The sequence below is a fragment of the Syngnathus typhle genome, linkage group LG2, assembly GCF_033458585.1.
Source record: "Syngnathus typhle isolate RoL2023-S1 ecotype Sweden linkage group LG2, RoL_Styp_1.0, whole genome shotgun sequence".
NCBI classification, from domain to species: Eukaryota; Metazoa; Chordata; class Actinopteri; order Syngnathiformes; family Syngnathidae; genus Syngnathus; species Syngnathus typhle.
The window spans coordinates 8,760,845-8,763,571 of NC_083739.1; the positions used below are offsets into that span (position 1 = coordinate 8,760,845).

Here is a 2,727-nt window from a genome sequence, read left to right on the forward strand (position 1 = left end):
AATTTATTTTTCCATCGGTACCCATGTCTTCTTAATGTTCTGTGTTCCACTTCACCAAATTTTGAGGCAGATGGTGGTCTAAGAGGCAAAAAGAAAATCCAATTATGGTCCATTTTTCATTAATAGCCTAAAACTTTGTATTTTTCTAAAAAATCCGGTCATTATGGTCCATTTTCCACTAGGAATCTGAATTTTTGTATTTTTCTAAAAGAAAATCCTGTCATTATGGTCCATTTTTCACTAACAACCTATTTTTCTAATCAGAAAACAAGTGTTTTTATTTTCTATGTTAGTAAGTCATTTAGTAGAAATAATCAAAGAAATAACAAAAAACAACGACCACTTTTAATGAGGAATGTGATCATGTCCGTTTTCTTTCAAATAAGTCACAAAGATGCACAATGTGTCCCGAGAGGCTTTTTGGAAGTTGAATTGTTCATAAGTGGTAGTCTTCTAAAATCTGCAAACGGGTAATCTGATTTTACATCGTCGTCATGATTGTTTTTAGGCTTAAGGCTTCAAGGTCCCAATCAATCAAGATGTAACCTCTCTAAGTAGTCAGAAAAAAAAGTACAGACTAACAATGTACTACTTCGTTCCATCCCATCGCTGCACTTTCCAAGTCTCGTAAAGTGGGCTATGTGTCGCTATACCTTAAAACGATCACAGAGCAAATAAAGAATGGAGAAGAGCAGCTCTAGTTAATTAAACGCTCGCCCTGATTGGTCGAGCAAGTCATCCCGGCGGATCTGGCGCGCCTACTAACGCGTGAGCGGGGCAGCATGCAAGCCGCACTTTGCCCAAGGCGAGGGAGGGCGCAAGCGAGAGGCGGAAGCACAGCGCGCCATCATCCGCTGAGCACACTTTGACAAGTTTGATCCCAAATTGTTGTTTGTTGTGGTGGAGGTGGTGGTAGTGGTGTTGGTGAGCTGTGCGCGCAGCAGCAAGAAGCGGCGCGCACATGTAGACGCTTCACACTCCACAAAGTCTCCTTGTTCAAGAGTCATCACCGAGGCGAGGCGAGGGGGAAAGCGAGGCGGAGTGTTGATTCCATCTTCAAAAAGAAACGGGAAGTAAACGGCTTTTTTCCTCCTTTGGGAGCGAAGATGAACGCCAGCGATGAGAATCTGCTCAAGTCCATCAGCAACGACGCGCTCCTCGACCTGACGCAGCGCTACGGCCAGTCAGCCTTCGGCTTTGGCGCTGGCCATGGTGCTGGAACCCCCGGCCGCTTCCCACTCACGCCGGCTGCCGACTTCCTCAGCGGGCAGACGGCTAAGTCTAACGAGAGCGGCGGGGAGCACACCAGTGACGACGAGGACGCCTTCGACTCGCTGGAATCCCGTAAAAGAGGCGCGCCCTTCGGGGACGACAAGCCCGGGGGTCCCCTGGCCAAGAAGTCCAAGGAGCAGCGCTCCCTGCGGCTCAGTATCAACGCCCGTGAGAGGAGGAGGATGCACGACCTGAACGACGCGTTGGACGGCCTAAGAGCCGTCATCCCCTACGCCCACAGCCCGTCGGTGAGAAAACTCTCCAAAATAGCCACTCTCCTCCTGGCCAAGAACTACATCCTCATGCAGGCTCAGGCTTTGGAGGAGATGCGGCGGCTGGTGGCCTACCTCAACCAGGGACAAAGCCTCACGTCGCCCATCCCCGCCGCCCTGGCGCCCTTCGGCCAAGCCGCCGCCGTGTATCCCTTCTCGGGCTCGGCTCTGGCCAGCTGCGCCGAGAAGTGTTCCAACTTCTCGGGAACCCCGTCAACTCTGTTTAAACATTGTAATGACAAGCCTTGATTCGCAGCCCCTCTCTTCCCCGAACTTTTTAACTGCGTATTGCATCCGCGTTGCTCTTTCTGTCCCTCTACTTATTTTTTAAATCACGCTGTGAGGAAAATTGTGCATAATTCTAATCAAGTGATGCTGCGATGTTCTCGTCTTAATTTAACGGATGCTGCATTGGTAAACTATTTAGGCCTTGTCACTTTCTTGCTCGCGGGCCAATTTTCAAACAAAAGTCAAATATCAATTTGAGCTATTTTCTCTTTTAATAGTAATCTATGCAAACCTCAGCAACAATTGAGTCAGTAAAATGTCAGTTAATTTTCACGTCAAGTATTACTGAAAAGTAGGACGGGATTTACCTTAATGATGTTTAGATGCCTCATCCCTTTTCCCACAATATTGACTTTTTTTCTTTTTTTTCTTTCAAGGTCTTGCGCGTGTCACATGATTGTATTGAGTGTACAAGTTTGGGGGGGAAAGCCGGACTGCGATATGGCTTCCATTTATGGCCTGCAAAGAAAATGTTTTGGGGAGGGATGGTTGTGTCGCAAAAATGAATTTCATAAATTGTTTACATGTGTTTATAATTAAAATCATATCTATATGCTCGGACTCGTTTTGGTTCATTTTTACCTAACTTCCATGCTTTGTATTTTATTTTACCTAAGATCACTTATAAATACATACTTCAAATGTTTGCATAAACCAGTCAAGTATTACTCACTTTGAAATATTACCAACTCTAATCCAGCGGTTTAAATAATTACCGGGTGTCACTGTTTAAGCGACTCTCCGTGGGCAACTTTGCTTTCTTGCACGAGAAGCCCCCTGACATGAAGAGATTGGTCCAAACGAGCGCAGCGGGGCTGGTGGGGCGACTTTGGCTCGCCGAGGGTCGTTGACACTGAGGGGGGAGAACACAAGAAGAGCCGCCCGGGGCCACCCA

General features: G+C 47.0%; 1 protein-coding gene across 1 annotated transcript; it reads left to right on the forward strand.

Moving 5' to 3' along the window:
• Nucleotides 1–869: 869 nt before the first annotated feature.
• On the forward strand, nucleotides 870–2,324 carry bhlhe23 (basic helix-loop-helix family, member e23). Its single transcript, XM_061272487.1, has one exon. It carries the CDS (start codon nucleotides 1,107–1,109, stop codon nucleotides 1,791–1,793), a length of 687 nt encoding a protein of 228 aa, XP_061128471.1. The 5' UTR covers nucleotides 870–1,106; the 3' UTR covers nucleotides 1,794–2,324.
• Nucleotides 2,325–2,727: the final 403 nt, after the last annotated feature.